This window comes from Aphis gossypii, chromosome 3, assembly GCF_020184175.1.
Source record: "Aphis gossypii isolate Hap1 chromosome 3, ASM2018417v2, whole genome shotgun sequence".
Lineage (NCBI taxonomy): Eukaryota > Metazoa > Arthropoda > Insecta > Hemiptera > Aphididae > Aphis > Aphis gossypii.
In genome coordinates, this window is record NC_065532.1 from 6,199,453 (window position 1) to 6,217,783 (window position 18,331).

The 18,331-nt window shown below is 24.8% G+C and overlaps 2 protein-coding genes across 3 annotated transcripts; one reads left to right on the forward strand and one right to left on the reverse strand.

Annotated features, from left to right (window-relative positions):
• Positions 1-608: 608 nt before the first annotated feature.
• On the forward strand, positions 609-5,444 carry LOC114123802 (protein phosphatase PTC7 homolog). Its single transcript, XM_027986896.2, has 4 exons — positions 609-1,141; positions 1,360-1,539; positions 4,112-4,567; positions 5,035-5,444. The coding sequence occupies exons 1-4, from the start codon at positions 913-915 to the stop codon at positions 5,082-5,084; spliced, it is 915 nt and encodes a 304-aa protein (XP_027842697.1). The 5' UTR covers positions 609-912; the 3' UTR covers positions 5,085-5,444.
• A 994-nt stretch (positions 5,445-6,438) lies between these two features.
• On the reverse strand, positions 6,439-17,448 carry LOC114123794 (protein flightless-1). Of its 2 annotated transcripts, none has more exons than XM_050204211.1 (22): positions 17,271-17,448; positions 16,881-16,996; positions 14,351-14,461; positions 13,264-13,514; positions 12,464-12,625; positions 11,912-12,132; positions 11,167-11,383; positions 10,845-11,086; positions 10,662-10,750; positions 10,456-10,526; positions 10,129-10,378; positions 9,875-10,060; positions 9,626-9,801; positions 9,411-9,549; positions 9,056-9,228; positions 8,735-8,984; positions 8,320-8,648; positions 8,017-8,256; positions 7,827-7,953; positions 7,579-7,761; positions 7,246-7,359; positions 6,439-6,769 (listed from the first exon to the last, which is right to left on the reverse strand). In XM_050204211.1, exons 2-22 carry the CDS (start codon positions 16,941-16,943, stop codon positions 6,635-6,637), a joined length of 3,729 nt encoding a protein of 1,242 aa, XP_050060168.1. In that variant the 5' UTR covers positions 16,944-16,996; positions 17,271-17,448; the 3' UTR covers positions 6,439-6,634. The 2 variants fall into 2 exon arrangements, with proteins under 2 accessions (XP_050060168.1, XP_027842686.1); XM_027986885.2 differs by having other exon boundaries at positions 16,881-17,021; positions 17,270-17,448.
• Between the last annotated feature and the right edge of the window lie 883 nt (positions 17,449-18,331).

The window sequence follows — 18,331 nt, forward strand, 5'->3', positions numbered from 1 at the left end:
CGCTGTACCTAGTTTTAATTATTATAATTTTTAGAATTTAAGATATATTTTATTTTTTAAATTCCATTGTTCTGTTCTAAAATTTTATGTTGCACAAACACAGATACCGACTTGGATTCAACCCTTTGATTACTGGTGTCACGTATAGAACGTATGTATACGCTTTCTTCTTACTTAAGCATTTATAATATAATTTTTCGATCAAAATAAATACTAATTTTCAATGAAGTGAACTTAATGCAGTAGGTAGTCAAAGGGTTTTCACGTTGAAGTCGGTACTTGGTAAAAAACTAAAAAGTATTAACCAATATTAAATATTAATTATATGACTATAGGCACGAACTAAGATACTAAGATAGTTCGTGCTATAGGTCTATACATATTAAGTATGGTTATAGTATAGGTAAGCCATAAGGCTATAATAGACCTATGATACAAATATTCTAATTATACTTTATTATTATTCTATTATTCTGTATATTCTTACATTATTTTTAATTTCATAGCATATTACATAGGGCACAACTGCATAAGCTGTTCCTCAAGTATAATATTATTATTTATAGCCATAGCCCATGATATTATGATCTAAGGTCTATGGTTCATTTTAATAAAAAATCAAATGATAAGACTTAAAAATTGATAACATTAAATAATGGTGAATCGCAGCTCTTTGAGATATTTCTCAATATAATTATTTAGGCATTAGGCTGAATCGCCGAATGATTTTTTTTTTTGTAAACGTTATTATACATGATAAACATATTATTTAGTTCAATTTAAATCCTACACTTTAACAATATAAACAAATTTTCAATTATCAAGTTTTATTGTGTTAAAATTTACGCATCATAATTGTATTTCGTGTTTTAAAGTCGTTGAGCACAATGACAACTTTAGTTTAAATAAATAATGCAGCAAATAGTTACTACTGGTAGACTGATTTCTCGTGCTCTATGGAATGGCTTCACAAATTTGGCACCTTCAAATTCTGAACACGTAAATAAGAAACGTGAGCCTTCATTCCTATATGCTGTATGTGGTTTTCCCAAGGAATCTTCACGTAAACATCCTCCAATTAAAGGAAAATTTGGAGATGATGCTTGGTTTTCTGCAAAAGGAAAAGCAACTGATGTACTAGGTAATTTTATTTTACTAAAACATACCACTACATATTATAAAATATTACCAATTTGGTATTTTATTTTACCATTTGGATTACAGAATAAAAATAATGTTTACAAGAATAATAAAATTTACATGAAGAAGCAAAATTTGTTTTACATTTAACATACTGTTATTACTTCACAACATATTTTAACACATTAGATATATGGTTATTTTTATTTTATTTAATAGGCGTAGCTGATGGTGTTGGAGGTTGGCGCCATTATGGCATTGATCCAGGCGAGTTTTCAAGTTTTCTAATGACAACATGTGAAAGACTTGTATCTTTGGGAAAAATTAAGCCAAATGAACCAAATAAATTATTAGCTCAAAGTTATTACGAGTTACTTGAAAATAAACAACCAATTTTAGGTAAGAAAGTTTTTGATAATATGTACTTATTAAAACTTTTTTTATCTAAGGCAATTTTCAATTGAGGGATCTAGATCAATTTTATTTCATATTTTGTAACCTATCTAAAGCAAATATTTTAAGTTTTAAAATTTTTTATGTCTAATATGGTAATTACAGGTAATTATGTTAAGATATAACTAAGAATAACAAATTAATAATTATAAATTATAAAGTAATACAACTGTACTCAAATTAAGAGGTTATTTAAATAAAATTTGAATTAATTTTTTTAAATAAACAATCTATAAAAAATATAAGAAATAAGATTATATTCTAAGATTAGGATTTAGGTGTATATAGTAGAAACCGTTTATAATGACATCAGTTGAAATTATATATTGGGTGTAATGACCTTAGTTTGAAGGTTCCTGCAAAACTCCTAAATTGTATTGTAATAATTTGTATTGATTATTATGACTTCTGTATAATGACTATACAGCTGTTATGACGGTTATTTTTGGTTGTATTGAAAAAATTTTGTCCAAAAACCAATTTTGAAGAACTAAAAAAAAAAATAGAGCATGGTTTTTATTCAAAATTCAATCTAAAATAACAGATTTTTTTTTAACAAAATGTTGTAAATTTAATAATTCTAAAATAATAATTTAATTAAATAAATGTTTTTATCTTTACTTTTTTTTCTATATTTATTGAAGTTACAATTTTTTTTTTTATCATTTTGGTTATTATAACCTATTTTTCTTTGTCCCTTTATCATTATAAACAATTTCTACTGTACATGAAAAGGTTTGTTTAAGGAATCATACATTAGCAATTTTCAACTTATTAATCATAAAAACATAATGTTAGAATCTATATATTATAATAAAAATAATAAGACTATTTACTTTAATAATAAATAAGAATCATAAATTAAAAAATAACAAAAGCTTATTCTAAGGATTTTAATTAACTGTACAAAATTACCTTATAATAAAAGAAATATCAGAGTGCTTCCACATATATGTTTTTATTCTATAGTAACTAGTATATTTTTCAAAAAAAAATGTGTACATTTGTCTAGTAGTTAAATTACTGCAGTACTTTATAATATTTTTGATTCAAATAAAAGGGATAATAATCAGCATAAATTGAAATGAATATTCTCATCTAATTTTTATAGTAAATTTAAACATAATATGTATTATATTTTAAGATTTCTTATTGTATTACTAGTTTTATTGGTAAAATTGTCAGTGTTTTTATGAAAAATACATCCAGTGTTTAATTTTCATATTAAAAAAACTAATTTACAATGATCACAAATAGGTGAATAATTTTAATTCATATTTTACACTGTATATACCTACTTGTGAGTTGTGGTTCTTGTAATAATTTTAATAAGAATATGAGTGTCAATGGATGAAATCTTCTAAATCAATTTTCTAATTGTATTACCTTTTTCATTTCCCTCTTACAACTATATAATATTGACTGTACTCTATTCCAAATGAGATCAGTCTTCTGGGGCGACTAGTTTTTGTCAGGTTCCCACACCTAGTAGTTATTCGACTGCGCCACGACGGCAAAGTTTGAAACCGTGCTCATAGTGAACCTACGCCCATGCGCACAACTCGACCACCGAAAACTGATCTCATTTGGAATAGAGTATAGTATACTGTTTGAAGCATAGCCAAAAAATCGAGTTTTTTATAAAAAATGTATGTATTTGACATAGTATATTACTGTAATTTACAAAGCTTTTGATTTGATTTCAGTTAAATTCATTTTGAGAAGTTAGATTTTTATTGTATTGCAAGAAGTAAAAATATTTTTTATGTTTGACTTATTGATTTTATGATATTTCATTTTTTAAGCAAAAAAATTGGTATGATTTATAAGTGTTCATAAGTGGCTTAAAATTAAAATATCAATATAAAAACAACTTATAAATACATAATGTTATAATTTATAAGTTGGATAATAGTTTATTTTATCTTTATATTAAAGCTAAATGCTAATAATATAAACTTTATTCTGCTGAATGTAAATACATACTATCAAAATATACTTTTGTAAGTCCTTGATAACATATTCTAGTCCTCTTACCATGACTACATTTATTAGGTGTTATTATTATATTTATTATTATGGTTGTATGTTTCTAAATCAAGGCTATATTGTTATTGATGGGGAGAAGTGGAAAAGGGCTAACTTTTTTACTCGTATATACAATTTTATAGTACATAGTGTTTATTGTATATAAAATATCATTTATATTTTAAAGGTAGGTAAAATATTTTCCTCGAGGCACAAAATGTCAAAATCAAGCCTTGCTTCTAGCTGTAGGCTATTTAGTTGTGGAAGTAATGTGTAACACAATATAAATGCAATTAATTAGAATATAATTTTTGTTCATTTTTTGTATAATAATCAATAAATAATAAAAATATTAACTACAAAACAGTATTCATGAACACTTTCTGAATAAATCTAACCTAACCAAAATACAAAACAATAAAAAAATCTATGTACTTTGCTAATTGTTAAATTATTCATTATTACAATTAAATATTTTTATAATTTACAGGAAGTAGTACAGCATGTGTAGTAGTGCTAAATAAAGAAACCTCCAGTATTTATACAGCTAATATTGGTGATAGTGGTTTTATGGTGGTTCGTGGAGGACACGTAGTCCATCGTTCTGAAGAACAACAACACTATTTCAATACTCCCTATCAATTATCAGTTCCACCTCCTGCTCATAGTGGTCAAGTACTAAGTGACAGCCCAGACTCAGCTGATACTTCAGATTTTGCTGTTGAGAATGGAGATGTCATTCTTTTAGCTACTGATGGAGTTTTCGATAATGTTCCTGACCATTTGTTGTTAAAAGAATTAAGTAAAATTGAAGGAGTTCGTGATCCTACAAAATTGCAATGTGCCGCTAACACAATTGCATGGATGGCTAGAATATTAGCATTTGATAGGTCTTTTTTATCACCGTTTGCACTTTCTGCTCAAGCTAATGGAATCAATACTGTCGGTATGTTAATATTATTAAATACAATTTACATAATATGTTAAGCTGTAACTGTTTGATAACTATGCTTCTGTAGATTGTGTACAATAATAATAATATGTTCTTATATTTGGCCTTTATTTAAGTTTCATGAATTATACCCAATATTAGAGTTCGGAAAAATCTTTCTCGGCATTTTTAAATGTTAAATTTGGGAACTTATATAAGGAATATATTTTAATTTTTTCTATCAAATAAAATTTAAATAATTATAATATAAGTACATTTAAATTATTGATTTTGCCAAGTCACTGTTATTAATTATTTTGTTTATAACCTGTATATTATTATAATGCACATTGTGTTATGAAGATCTATGGTTTTTAAATTATTTTTTTTCGTTGAATTTTTATATTATTTTTTATTAGTTATTAGTTATTACTAAACAAGTTATATTTATTTCAATCATTTTTGTTTTTTTTTTTTTAAAGGTGGAAAACCAGATGACATCACTGTGCTTCTAGCGACCATTGCTATATGAATGTGTATGAAAAAATATTAAAACTAGATTGAAATTATACTTGTTAGTGAGCAGCTAGCTGTTTTTTTTAAAAATTACACCATAAATAATATATCTACAGTCAGTGAACTGTTTTAGTGTAAAAAGTATATAGAAACTACATATTTAACGAAATGAACAAGTGTGTTGCTTATTACAATGTTTTTGCACTTTTGATATGCATAAACAATTTTTTAATTAATAAAAAAAAAAAATGTTTATCAGATTATATGTAAATATGATTGTATATAATATAAATAATTTAAATTTAATAAAATGAGTTTTTATAATATTTACTTAATAAGTAACTGATATTATATAGATATATAATTATTTTTATAATTCTGCATTAATTTTCTTTTTTCATCCTATATTGTTAAAGTACATACAGTGTCACAATATCGTGTAATCATGAATCATTAATTATTTCAAAATCAACTATTTCTTTTTTTTATGCATAGGTAATAGTTAGCAGAAAATAACTTTGGAGTAATTTGATATGTATAAATCTAATTTAAAACAAGTAGCTTATAACTTACTAGCTGGCTCCGTGCACTTCGTTGCCCGTTAAAAAAACCAATTCTATATAATATGATTCGAATTTTGATTAATTTGTTATTTAATATTCAGTTTAATGGTTTTCAACACTTAGACATTTTCATTGACCGTTTTGATTCTCAAAAATCTTGTAAAACCACCACTTTAATATGCGAATTTTGTAAAATGCTTTCTTATTGCACATTAAATTTGTGGTACGATTTTACGAATGTACCGAATGTAAACATTGGTATTTAATGGTTAAATTGAAGTAAGGTTCAGCTAACTAGTGATTGGTATGAACAAATTGTTTTATGGAAATTTATATAGAAAAAAAAATGTAAAACTTAAAATGTCAATGAGAACATCTTAGTCAAAATATTTTGGAAATTGTATGTTTAACTGTTGGGGTTAAATGTTCACTACTATGTATGAAAGCTGTGTCCTCTCTTAGAGTAATAAGTTATAATATATAATTTACCATAAGGTGAATTGTCCTAGACAAGTTGAAACTTGCACAACATAAAAATTTCAAGTATTTATAATTTAAGTTTTTGAATTACAATAAAATAAAAAAATTGATTTTGTCAACTAGTGGTTTTGATGAAAAATATTGGAAATTTTTTATATTCAGTTAGTTAAAAGTATTAAGTATATCCAATTTTCTATTCAAAATTAGCCTTATAGTTGAAAATGAAAGCTTTTTCCAGCTACACATCATCAATAGTAATTAAATATTAATACATTAATGTATTAATGTAAGAAATTAATTTTTGAATACAAAATTTGAGTCACAACATTGGATTTATAAATATTTATTTAATGTATTATTTTACGTTTAATGAATAACACATTCAAGTTTATATATAAATAAAATATTAATTTACTATGTATACATATCAGTAGTCATATAGGAGGGAAAAGTGTCAGAAGGGTATTAAAAATTCTTTTAAAATCTATAAATGTATAATTTAAGTAACAATAAAGTTCTGGAACTATTCTGGTGTAGTTTTATGAGAGCTCCAGCCATGGAAACATTTTGTAAATCTACGTGATTCCTTGTTTTTCAATGCCAACATTAATTTTCTTGGTTTTTCCGGTTGTTTAACTCTTAAATGTTGTATATAAACCTATAAAAAAATTAAATTTATAATTGTTAAAATAAAATTTAAAAATTGTTCAAATGTATTTTTACATATAAATATTGTGTCATTAAATTAGATGATTAAATTTTAAAATATAATGAATCAGGTAAATAGATTTAACAACTAATATTTAAGAAAGCCTACGACTTATTATGATCAATATTTAATTTAATTCAATATCATTGATTATTTGTTAGTTTAAGTAGTTTAAAACATTTAAACTACGATAAGTTAATAATTAATTAGCCAAAAAGAGACAAAATTAAAAACAATTAATTCAAATACATTAGAATATTTATAAAATACAAAATAGTTTAGCTCAATTCACCATTGAGATAAACTTCATATTGGTGAGTTGGAGTTTCTAATCATTTAAATATATTATATATTTATCAAAATTATACATTTTATATGATACATAATATATTTTTGTTATTTAATATTCATATAAAATATCTTACCTGGGCAGATTTATAAGCTAATTTTATTTCTACTTCACTGCTTCTAGCACCAAGCCATAAAAATACTTGCTCTCCATTGTCAAGCACCATTATATCATCATCAGCTAAATCATCCTAAAATTAATAACTTTTAAATATTTAATTTAACTGTAGAATTATTAGAAAATAAGAAATGTAAATAATATTTTAAAAACTAAAATGTTTATTATATTCTAGTAAAATTATGTTTTAGTAACAATACAAATCAAAAAAGGAATGAAAAGTTTATCTTTGAAGAATTGTTAAGAAATAAAAAAAAATAGTTTTAAATTATATAAAAATGTAAATACTAACCTGACAAAAATCTGAACATTTTTCTGATATAGTGAAATATCCTTTTTCATTAGAACATCGAAATAGTCTTGTAAATTTCATATACTCAGCATCTTGCTCATAAGGTTTTTCACCACCTAATGCTACCCAGAAAAAGTTATTGGGTTCTTCTCCTTCATTTATTACTTGTAAACTAGTCCATGCCTAATAGTTAAAATAATTTAATATTAATTTTAATATTCGTTATTATAGATTTTTGTAATACTTGCATCATTAAACATATCATCAGCAATTTCTTCGGCTAATTTTATATCTTCTGGGTCAGTTTTTGATCCAACCCACAAATATACAATTCCATTAGTATCTTCTTGATCAAATTTAACTTTTAAAATATAACTAGAAAATAATAATAAAAACATTAAAATGGTATACTAGAATCTATAAAGAAATTTAAATTACCAAAATGCTGAATTTAAATTTCTTGCATCTGGTTTGATTTCAATAAGCCTTGAATAGAGTGCACTACCATTAGATCTTAAATGATATAGTTGAACTGGTGGTGGTTTTACTTTTCTTTTACCAAAATGTATAACAAATTTTCTTTTAAAATGAGACAAAAATTTAATATTTTCTTGTTGTTGATGAGTACGAATCACTTCTAGTTTTTCGCCAAGCATAGCCTTAAATTGTTTCTCTAAGCTAAAGTAATAAAATTAATATTAAAAGAAGAGCTTAAACTTTAAAGCAAAATATTTGAATTACCTAAAAGTAAATGTCAGCCAACCCATATTTGATGCATCTCGTCCCTGCCAGAAATACACAACACATTGGAAATCTTCTGGTTGACCATCTGATATATCTTCATTTCCTTCTTCATCATCAACAGGTACCCAATAACGACACAAAAATACATAACAATCTTTGCTATAAAATTGTCCTAATTCATCTTCAGGTAATCTCACAAATTTTTTCCCTTCTAAAACAAAAGACTCCATTTGGTCTAAATCATCATTCCAGTCTTGCATCAGTTGTAATGCTTCGTTTAACAACATTGGTGGCTGACGTGGAGTAAATAATGCTGCTAAATCATGCTTATAAAAAAAAAATACATAAAACAATAAAACATATTTAAAAATATACCTATTAAAAAATAAAAATTATTAATTGTAATGATTACTTTAGTTTCTTGTTTCATAGCCCATTTAGTTAGATCTGCGCCAGTTTTTTGAACAGATTCTGCAGTTCGAGTAAAATCTACCGCTATAACTTCTTCCCACCCAACAAATCTTATTTTGAAAATTTGAGGTTCATTTCCTTCTTGAATTCGCATTGTTAAAGCATAATCTGGACGTTCAATCATAGCAAATAATTCTTGAGAAAGCTTAACAGCAGCTGCTCTCACCAATCGTGTTGACTTTTTTCCAAACCTTAAGTTAAATTTAACAAACAACTTTAATTTATCTAATTAAATGTACTTAAATTAATTCAATTATGTTACCAAACGTATAAGTCAGTAGAGGAATCGAGAATATATACATTTTTAGAATTTAAAAGTGAATGTTCTAAAGTATTATGTAATATCTCAACTTGAGGAAGCTCTAAGTAGCCCATACCCAATTTTACTTGATATAAACGAGGACACGGTGGTTCAAAATTTTCGTCCACATTAGCCTAATACAAATTAAAATAAAATATTATAAATATAATAATATATTTTACACTAGAAAATAAAAATGTATAATACTAAAGGTTAGATTAGGTACAAGATGGTAATAAAAAATAAATAACAATTTAATTAAAAATAACTATAATTTTAGCAAAAATATTTATTTCATAAAACCAATACTACTTGCTTGTATATCAACAGAAGAGTCAAATGAATCATCCATTTCCAACAAATCGCGAAATTCTTTACTTTCCTCGCCAAACTCCTCAATGAATATTTCTGCACTATTTTTTCTTTCATTTTTGTTTATTTTTTCAGCTAATAATCTTTAAAAATAATTTCTATTACTTTTGTATTAACATTAGATGTAATTTTATAATTTAAAATGTATACCGATTTTACCTTGCTTTTGATTTAAGTGTGTTCTTTGCTTTTGTACCTTGCCATAGAAAGATTGATAAACCAGCATCCAAAATAAATACATACCCAATGTCCAAAGATGTATAACATAATTTGACTGGTTCTAAATGAACAGAAGTCCCATGAGCATGTACTCTAAACATGCGTGTAAAATAAGTCTATAAATAAAAATAAAGAATCATTTTAAATTATATATTTAAATAACTAATTTATTATAACAAAACAACATACAATATCTTCAACTGTATAAAATCCACTAGCAGTACGACCTCCATCAATGTAAACCAATGGTGAATCAAATAATGATAAAAATTCTTCTGATTCTTCACCCAATTCTTCACGTATAGTTCTACATTCAGCTCCCAAAAAATTTCTTAAATTAACAGCATGTATTGCCGCACATGCCCTTTTATCAAGCTGTAAATAACAATTTTGAAAATTAATTTAATATTATAATTTATTTCAATGTTTAAAATTTTACTTACAGAAGCATTATCTCCAATCCAGAAAAAAATTTTCCAACATAAACTATCTGACGTAGTATTAATAGTAGTGTGCAGAACAATATAACAATCTCCTCTATACAGTTTTCCATAAGCTACTTCATCAACCAAGTTTGGCAAAAAATTTTCTATTTCCCAAACACTAAGACCAGGAAGTCTACCAGTTCCTTCTTCGAATAAATCACCATAATCAACTGCAGGCTTTTCTAATCCTTCGTCCCATCTTTTAGGTCTAAAAATATTTATAAGAATATTCTTAACTATAAAACAAATTTATTTAAAATAATAAAAAAAAATATTTTAAATTACTTTAATGACTCAGCTTTAATACTATCATCAAAAGTTTCATTGTTTTTATCATTTGCTATGTCTTGCATACCCTGTAAAGTATAAACTATCAACCATGCTTCATAGGCTTCATAGTAAAGAGTGTATTGTAAACATTGTTCAAAACTATTTCAAACTATTATGATCATAGAATTTATATTAAATAATAAAAATATATATTCAAGTACTTTGAGAATTTTTGCTTGTTTTTCTTCTTCATGATCCCTTTTACTTCTCCGTAATCTTAATTTACGAGCAATTGGATCACGGCTAGAAGCTTGAAAATAAAAATCAAAAGTCAATTAATATGTTTAGAAATAATTATTAATAATATAAAAATGTATTAATTTATTAATAACAAAAAAACTTACCCTGAGATGGCTGTATAGAATTTGGAACTACAGCTCCAGCAAGTCTTAATTGGTTTTGTAGAGAAAAATCAATATTATAAAATTGTAATCCATCAGTTGCAGTACAAGTAGGTTTAGGTGGCATTATTAAGTTTGGATTGTTACTTAAATCAAGGACTTCTATGTCTTTTAATAAGTGAATCGTATCAGGTAAAGTAATTAATTTATTAGAGCCAAGTAAGAGTTTTTTTAAGCTACCACATCTATACATAAAAAAAAAAAAATTGAGTGTTGTTTTACAGTCATATTACATAACTTTGATGAAAACACTATAGTTACTTACCTACATAAACCTTCTGGAATCATTTCTAACAAATTTCCACATGCAGAAAAAACTTCCATTGCAGATAGTTTGCCGATTCCAGAAGGAATACCATCAAAATCAAGTTTATTGTAGTTTACATATAACCGTTTGAGCGATGATAGCTTACAAAGTGAAGCTGGTAAAGATATCAATTCATTGTCGGAAAGCTGAAGAACTTCAAGTTCTTGCCAAACCTCTACAAAAAAAATTAAATTAGAATTCTCTTAAAATCATATATATAATTGGAGATGAAGTTAAAATTATTAAAAACATTTGTTAGTTATTGACACGTTATCTTAGGAAAATAAAAAAAATAAATTAAAAAGAACTAGTTAAAATCCTAAGTATACAAATACATTTTTCTAAGATATAATAAGCAACTCAAACAAAAAGGATTATTAATTTTAAGAAAAAGTGTCTTTTCATTAGGTACTATGACTTGTATTGTAAAAATTAAGTTAAATAAATTGTCAAAAAATGTTCATGTATAACACATTTTTAATATTTAAACTTAATTTCCAAACTGATAACAAGGAGCAAAATTTAGATTATTGAATAACTTGAAAAAAATTAAAAATATGTACTTAAATGTATTTAATATCATATACAATATGTCTAATATTTATATACAATGAAACCATTAAATACATTTATATACTTGCCACTTACATTGTAACTAATAACTAAAATTAAATATATATATTTAATGCTTTGAAAAATATACCTAATGCCAATGAAAGTTCTGTGATAAGGTTTGAAGACAGATTTAATCTTTTTAAATTAGTCAATGTGTAAAGTGCATCTGGTACTTTTGGCAGCTGATTACAGCTCAAATCCAAATCAGTTAAAGATGTCAACGTTTCAAGACTTGGAGGCATATTAGTTAAATTCCGGTGAGTATCGCGCATATGTAGTGTTGTTAAGTTTTTCATAGATGGTAATTGTCTAGAAGATAATACACAAAAATAAATGATTTAAAATAATTTTTTTTACATTAAACCTTTTTAATTGTGTTTTCAATCACCAAAAAAATTGATTTAATTATCAAAAACAAAAAATAATATTTTATAGAAAACAATTAAGTTTTCATAGTAATATTTTGTAAAAAATCAAACAATTTTGGGATGTACAATTTGCAATAAACATAAAAACTCGTGTGTTCCAAAAATTTAATATTTGAAACTACTTATACAATAGTTAGTATTATTCCATATTTGAAGTAGATTCTTTTATAAAATGCAATGATTATAATAATTATAGGAATGTTAATATTTACCTTAATTGAAAGTGATCTAACGGATTATGATTTAACATCAATGTCTGTAAATTTGTTAATCTCCTCATTTGTGGTGGAAGTGTTTGTAGTTCATTATTGCTTAAGTCTAATGACAATAAATCTGTCAGATGAACAAATAATTGATTAGGAATGGAACTTATCCTAGAAAAAAAATTAAATAATAAAAATTATTGATAACTATACAAACATTAAATAAACCCTTTCATCAAGCCCTAATAGATGTTGAAACAGCAGACAACGCATTAACATCCAAAATGAATCGCTAGCCAAAAAAATTTTCTAGTAAAAATTATTTCTATACTATATAAAAAAAATTCCACTTCCAATATTGTGCTTAACATATTTTCCAGTTCCTGTCTTAATAATTACTTTTTTAGCCATACATTTTTAAGACTAACAAAACATCACTATATCTAAATGTTTTTTTCTTCTAATATCTAGTCATTCATTAGAAAAAAAAATGTTTAAACCAGCCACTCATTCAGATATTTAGAATTAACATATTTTATGTTTATCTATTTTATCCATAGCTTGTTCCCACTTTATAAATATGTTTCTACAATACAAGCTTCATTTATTTAATATTTGTATAAAAATATATTTTTTGAAATTATAATTATTACTTAATTAATTGTAATAATCTAAATAAAAATTCCAAAAGAAACTATTAATGCTGCAAAATCTATAAAACTAAATACAGACAGAAAAAATTTAATTTAATTTGTAATGATTGCATTAGTATCTACCGTAAGTATTACTGTTTATATTTTGTATATTACCTATTATGAGATAGATTTAGCACTAGAAGACTTGAAGATGATTCTAAACCATCTGGTATTCTAGTTAATCGGTTGTGACTTAAATCCAAAGTTGTCAATTCAGTTGTTGTTTGATTATTGCAAAAAAGTTCTTGAGGAATACCAGAACTCTTAATGCAATTATGACGAGCAATTAATGACCTTAATGAACATAGTTCCGTAAGCTCTCCATACAATCTTTCAATATTATTATGTGCAATTGACAAATGCTCCTGAATTAAATATAAAAATATTACTCAATATTAAATATTTTGATTTTAAGCGTATTCAAAAGTTATAAATTTAAAATTTACTATTATATATTTTTGAACAAAAACATTTTATTAATTAATTAAGCTTAACTCAAAATATTTATGTAGACACATGCAGAGTTAGGCCATACACTAAAAAAAAAGTATCATGATATATGCATACATAATTATGTAATAATATATATATATATAAAGATACATTATGAATGTAGAAAAGACACAAGATATGTGATATGTACTTTTAAACTTACAACTACAATAATTTTCTATTTTATGGAGAAAGGCCTACATGGTTACACTAACATCTAAGTAGTGGATTTATATTTTATGAGAATGAAAATTTCAGTTTAGTGCTTATCTGTAAGACTGAATGACTGTAATCTATAAATAGGTACACAGGCACCTTAATTTAATTTTATGTTGTTCATATTGTTATACAAGTAATAACATTTTGTAGTAAAATTGTAGTTTGTTTCGGCTAGAATGTATATCGACAATTTTTTTTTGTAAAAATACAATCCACAACAAAATAATTAACTATACCATATTAATAAATAAGAATATCACTGCTGTTTCATTTATTATTTAAGTTCAGAGGGTTCTGCAAATATAATTAAAATTTATTAGTACTATTCAGTACAAATATTTACAGTAATAGTGTCTTGTATCTTTTGGCAAAAAAAGATAACTTTAAAATTATATATCATGATACAAGATACAATTGTATCTGTAATACTGCCCAAACCTGGACACAGGCAACATAAAAAAAAACATATATTAATATAATTGATACATACTAATTTTCCAAGTTTTCCAATTTCTTCTGGAATTTCATGTAATTTTACCCTATTTAAATTCAGCCATTGAACACTTGACATTGACATAACAGCAGAAGGAAATTTTGATGTCTAAAAAGAAGTTAAATTTTAGTTATAAAAGTTATAATTTAGTAATAAAACGAGTGGTAAAAGATGATATATTGCAACTTTTAAAGAGTTGAGATAAGCAAAATATTAATTGGTAGACACATACTTAGTAGAATGAAGATGCTATATACACTTTTTAAAGAGTTGAATAATAACAATTATATGCAATTTTGGGTAAATAATAAAATATTTAAATCTTAAATATCTCTAAATACTAATTTGAAGTAACTATATAAAAAGTGGTACCATGTTAGTACCATTGTTGATTGTTGTCACAAATAAAACATTAATGCTACAGCTAATGATCATAGTAATGTAAGTATATACACAGACATTTGCTTATTTTTTTTGAATAATAATTCAAAAAGTTATTATAAATTATTTTTCAAACTAAATTAACTTTTTTGATTTTGTGCGGAATACAATAATTTTATTGCTTAACAATGGAGAATTATTTTTTTTTTAATTACAAAATTTACAATAAAAAAGAATTTGAATTACTTTGGAGATACATTCTAGTTGCAAACTAGTTGATATCTTAGAGATGTCAAACATTGAGAGTATTTTTCTAAATAATTGTGGAAAATGAGATTTTTTATGAAAAATCAGTACTTCATAAAATCAGCTTTATTTGTTGTTATGTAGGTAACTCAAATATTTTGATAATTATCATAGTATTTATAGATAGTTTACATTTTCAATAAAAAAATATTTCTACAAGGTCAAAAATCTTGAAAATGTATTATAAGTTTCCTTTTTAATAGTAAAAACATGAATTATTTTGTAAAACCAGTATTAGACAAAAAAAACTTTTTTTTTTGTTGTAACTGGAATATTTTGATGCTTTTTGAGCTATTTATATACATTTTTACATTTTTTTTTCTTTAAATATAGATAAAAAAATTAACACAAGGTTCCTCATACATCATTAAAACATACCAATTCAAAATTATTCAAAATATATTGTCAATAGTCGCAAGATTTATTTATGTTTAAAGTTAAAAAAAAAAAAATAAAAAAATGATTAATAAATAATTCTATTAATATATTTTCTTTATGGACATCTAAAATTTAAATTTATATGAAATTGATTATTAATATAGGTATTATGATTTTCATGTTGTTGTGAATCATAAATAAATAACTGTGGAGAATGGAGATACTTGACATTTTCACTAATGTTTAAAATTACATATGGTAAAAATATTTTGACTTTTTTAAAATATTTATAGTCATTTTTAAATTTTTTTATTAGTTTTTTTTTTTTTTGCTGTCGATATAATTAAAAATGTATAAAATTCAATGAGAATTAAATACAAGGTTCAACATACGTAGTTAATATTGTAACCAATAAATCTAAAATATACATTTTTACCATGTTTTTACCATATAAATTTTAATTTTAAATGAGGACAAAAATATTTTAAACAAATTATAAAAACTATAAAATTTTAATTTAAAAACATTATTCCCAAGTATTTGAAATATTTAAACATATTATTATTGCAAAAATTAATTCAATCAACAAAGTTATTAATTGACAATACAAGAATAAATTACTCTAACAATGATATATATACAATATACATGGTAATATTAACTAATATTAAATTCAAATAAAATATTGATTACAATGATGACTCATTGACAAGTTACAGTTGATATCTGCCATACAAATAAACATTTGATAAAATAAACAAAAATTTGTTTTATAATAATAATACTAAAAGAAAAAAATTGACTTTTATATTGAATATAAATTTGGTTTTTCAACTGTGAAGATACAATGTACTTAGTATGGTTTATTTCCTAAAATAATGGTCTTTAAAAATAACTAATGAGTGTGAGAAATAGACCTTTAAACTATAATTACCTTACCTTATAGTATATGGTGTGAGACATTCACTATATTTACTATTTACTTTTTTTCTAATGAAATAATCAATACATTTTACAATATAAATTAAGTTCTTAAAAATCTAAGCTTTTCCTAGTTAACTGTAAGCATTGACACATAATTAAGGTTAATTTGTATTTTTATATTCAAATAGATTAAGAATATGTTATGTGTTAGTGAAAAGATTTTTAAATGTTTTCTACTTTTACTTATTTTTTGATAGTTAATGTTAATGTATCCATTATAATTATGTTATAGTATTAAAGAATTGTTATTTATATCTAACTGATATAGTTTATTTAACATTTTTTATTTAACACTTGTGAATTCAATGTCTTATTACAATAAATTAGGCATCTCTTAAGCATATCTACACAAAATTAATATATTGTTTCCCATTTTAAAAATACCAACATGAAAACCAACTAAATGAATAACCAATGGTTGATGTAAAAACAGTCTAAATAAATATTGATAATGGAGTAAATGATAGAATATACTTACTTTAAAATCATTGTTACTGAAATCTATACCTCGTACAAAAGGCAACACTCCAGTATTGGCCATATTGTGTGATGATGTTGGTGAGATAACCAGTAGTAAAAACCGTATTTATTGTTCTACATAAATTTACTTCGCGTAATTCATATATTTATTTATAATAATAGAAATAAGTTTGCTAAATGATTATTCACCGATTAATTAACTAAAATGTTGAGCAAACTGTAATATTACAATACTGAGATTAAATTTGTCGTGGAGTGAATTAAGTAATAAAATCGTTTAGTTATGAATTCCATTATAGTTTTAATATTTTCAACAATGAATTACATTTTATTCAATATTTATAACAAACTGTTATATTATTTAATATTGCAAATATTTAGTACTTACTAGTTACTACACAGTAAATTTAACTACTCGTCATAATTCATTAATGAATAATTATTCATGACAAAATCTATTTTGTCATGTAATTATTAAGAATATTAACAGAGTATACTTTCATTACTCATTCCTCAACAATTTAACTCTTTGACTTTAACATTGGCTATTATTTATTTATGTATTATTATTACCATGTCCCGTTTTTTACCTGTTATCGCGGACTTGTTCTCGAGTTTTGATAACCCATAAATAGGTAATATGAGAACAGGGGGATGCACGATATGATTAGTGGTCACACTGGCGTGTTACCTTTTCAAGGTCATATTTTGCTCTCTCAACAAGATCGTACGCTTAACTAGGTGTAATAGGGAATAGGTAGGTATGCTAATTAAACATAATAATAATATTTTATATAGTTGTTTCTTTTGTCTGCACGTGGTGGGATCGTGCCGGACGCCGGTTATGAACAACTGTATATAGTACTCTGTTGTGGTGCAAGTGGTGCAACTCGGGTCGCAAAGAACCGTTGTAATTTGTAACCAGTCCACTACCAATTAGGATCATTGATCATAGGCCTTTAAACTAGTTTGAGTATTATTATGACTATGACTATTCATCAATGCTATTGCTATAATAGTAAAATCAGTGTAACTGGATTATAACAATATTAACATTAAACTTGTTTACTTGTCCACTGAGTCACTCTGTTGACTTTTGTAGACGATTGACGGTTAGAGTAGTCCACTACTCACTAATTCAGTAATCCACAAAACGCTATGTACACTTGTCGTTCGTAAAGGTAGACGGCGGCAAACGAGAACAATGAATATTATACCATAATATTGTAGCTTCTTAACCTTTGAGTGTTTGCTATTTGATAATTATTATTTTATGTACACACATAATATTACATTCATATAATATATGAGTAGTTTACATATATAGTAAACATATCCAGTCACACTAGAGAGCCTTGATTTTTTTCCCCGTCAAGGCTCTCTAGTATGTATGATACACAATATAGTGAAATACACGCTGAAGTGTGAATATAAGTGAATAGATCGTGA

What these genes read in the sequence shown, in the direction of transcription:
- LOC114123802 (XM_027986896.2), top strand. Translation starts at nt 913, where the DNA reads ATGCAGCAAATAGTTACTACTGGTAGACTGATTTCTCGTGCTCTATGG. An exon ending in AAATAAACAACCAATTTTAG is followed by an intron (nt 1,540 to 4,111) that starts GTAAGAAAGTTT and finishes TATAATTTACAG; the next exon opens with GAAGTAGTACAGCATGTGTA. An exon ending in TAATGGAATCAATACTGTCG is followed by an intron (nt 4,568 to 5,034) that starts GTATGTTAATAT and finishes TTTTTTTTAAAG; the next exon opens with GTGGAAAACCAGATGACATC.
- LOC114123794 (XM_050204211.1), bottom strand. Translation starts at nt 16,943, where the DNA reads ATGGCCAATACTGGAGTGTTGCCTTTTGTACGAGGTATAGATTTCAGT. An exon ending in AGAACTTTCATTGGCATTAG is followed by an intron (nt 11,384 to 11,911) that starts GTATATTTTTCA and finishes TTTTTTTTGTAG; the next exon opens with AGGTTTGGCAAGAACTTGAA. An exon ending in ACTCTTCTGTTGATATACAA is followed by an intron (nt 9,229 to 9,410) that starts GCAAGTAGTATT and finishes AATTTGTATTAG; the next exon opens with GCTAATGTGGACGAAAATTT.